Here is a 1,707-nt window from a genome sequence, read left to right on the forward strand (position 1 = left end):
ATACAAATATTGATATTCTTTGTGTTTGCACTTAAATTTGATGTATGATCTCTTCCTTTGCAGGCGAGGGACAGATGAAGCGGATTTAGTACCAGCAAGGCAGGCAAATGTTCGTTGTCCACAAGTCGTCATCAAATTCTATGAAGAGAGGCTTACCTGGCACTCTTCAACCAATGATGAGGAAGAAGGCAATCATGAGGCTGATTAGATTTTATTTTTTTAATGTTAAGACCTCTCTTCTTCTTTCAAGTAGGCAGTTATCTAAGGGATCTTAATGGACCTTAATGATGTACTAGTTAGTATTTAGATATAAGTAGGAGAGTAAAGTACATGTGTCTTCATCAATTTACTTTAAAGAATAGGAGTAGGATCATCTGATAATCACTTACACCTGCGAGTTCCAGGAGTCATTTTTATATAAAATCATAATATTGCTTTTCCTTATTTTTGCAAGTAGAGATTTTTTGTAATAGGTCTGAAAATATTTTTTATTTTCAAGTCAAGTGTGGAATATAGATTGTACAACCATTTCACTTAAGGGTCCATGTCGTGTAATTTTTTTGTTTCAGTGATTGTAGAGTAATTGGCTTGAGGGTTTTTTGTAAACCTGTGTATTTGTTTTCCCCTTTCCACTTATATATAGGTGTTGCAAAGTAAATTTTTATTTTATAGTATAATTTTGTCTTCCCTTTTGAAATCTATAGTCATACCAATCTCAACTGTAAAACAATATGAAATGTTACCATGTATAGTTTCCATGTTTTGTTAGGTTGATTATTTTGCATTTGTTCCTAATGACCATTTCCCAAGCAAGTATGTGAGTGCAGGAAGCATGTTTGTTTCTCTTGGTGCTCTGCTTTCCAGTGTTAAAATTCCTTCCTCTTCCATTAAAGAGAAAATTTGGCCTACTCAAGGAATTAGTCCCATAAAAAGTAGGTGGCACTGAAACAAGTATGCCTGGAAGTACCTCTCCATAGAGATGTTACTTAGATGGAGATATATAATTTATTTTACTAAAAAGTAATCCATGGAGCTTACTAGGCCAGGAAGTTATTTTTTCTGTGCAAATATGCTGGAAATGTAACTCACTCTTTTTTATGTAAGGAAAGTGTATGATTTAACAAAGGATTTGTGCATTGAGCATTTTATGTGAAGTCCATTGTTTTCATTTCATTGTACAGTTTGTTTTATTGAAGAAAGAGTCTGCTAGAGTAACCGTCCTCTCCATCGACATGTTACATCTATTATGGAGAGGTTCTAGTGTTTTAGTCCCCTTGTAGCCACAGTACAAAAGTGGTTCTCTAGTTGACATCATTAGTTTATTGCTTGGAAATAAAGTAGTTAGTCTCTCTAGAGATTTTTAGAACCTTCCTAGTAAAAAAAAAAAAAGCAAGTCTTAGGGTGCTCAAATCTTTGCATAATGCATAGGAAATTATAACATTGAATAGAATACCAAGCTTAGGAAAGGTGAAAGGTGCATCTGTAGATTAAGCTTTTACTTTCCTTGATGAATTTTTATAAATGTACCTGGGATTACCCTTAGATTAATTAGTAGTAAAGGCCTGGATTAAAAAAAGACATATTTTGTAGAGCCTCCTTTTCAGATTTGTCTTCTTCTCAAAGCAATTTCGATCATATGACTTTCTAACCAAAAACTGAGCATTCAGATATAAAAAGAAAAACATGAATCAGCAAAGATACCTCTCA

General features: G+C 33.5%; 1 protein-coding gene across 1 annotated transcript in view; it reads left to right on the forward strand.

Annotated features, from left to right (window-relative positions):
- LOC119592769 (chromobox protein homolog 1-like) overlaps positions 1-1,353 on the forward strand; it is a 3,001-nt gene extending 1,648 nt beyond the window's left edge. Inside the window, exon 2 of the mRNA XM_037941701.1 lies at positions 64-1,353. Within this exon, the coding sequence (XP_037797629.1) occupies positions 64-208 (145 nt within the window). The 3' untranslated portion in view covers positions 209-1,353. The remainder of the gene's footprint in view (positions 1-63) is intronic.
- The last annotated feature ends 354 nt before the right edge of the window (positions 1,354-1,707 follow it).

Source organism: Penaeus monodon, chromosome 30 (genome assembly GCF_015228065.2).
Source record: "Penaeus monodon isolate SGIC_2016 chromosome 30, NSTDA_Pmon_1, whole genome shotgun sequence".
Classification (NCBI taxonomy): Eukaryota; Metazoa; Arthropoda; class Malacostraca; order Decapoda; family Penaeidae; genus Penaeus; species Penaeus monodon.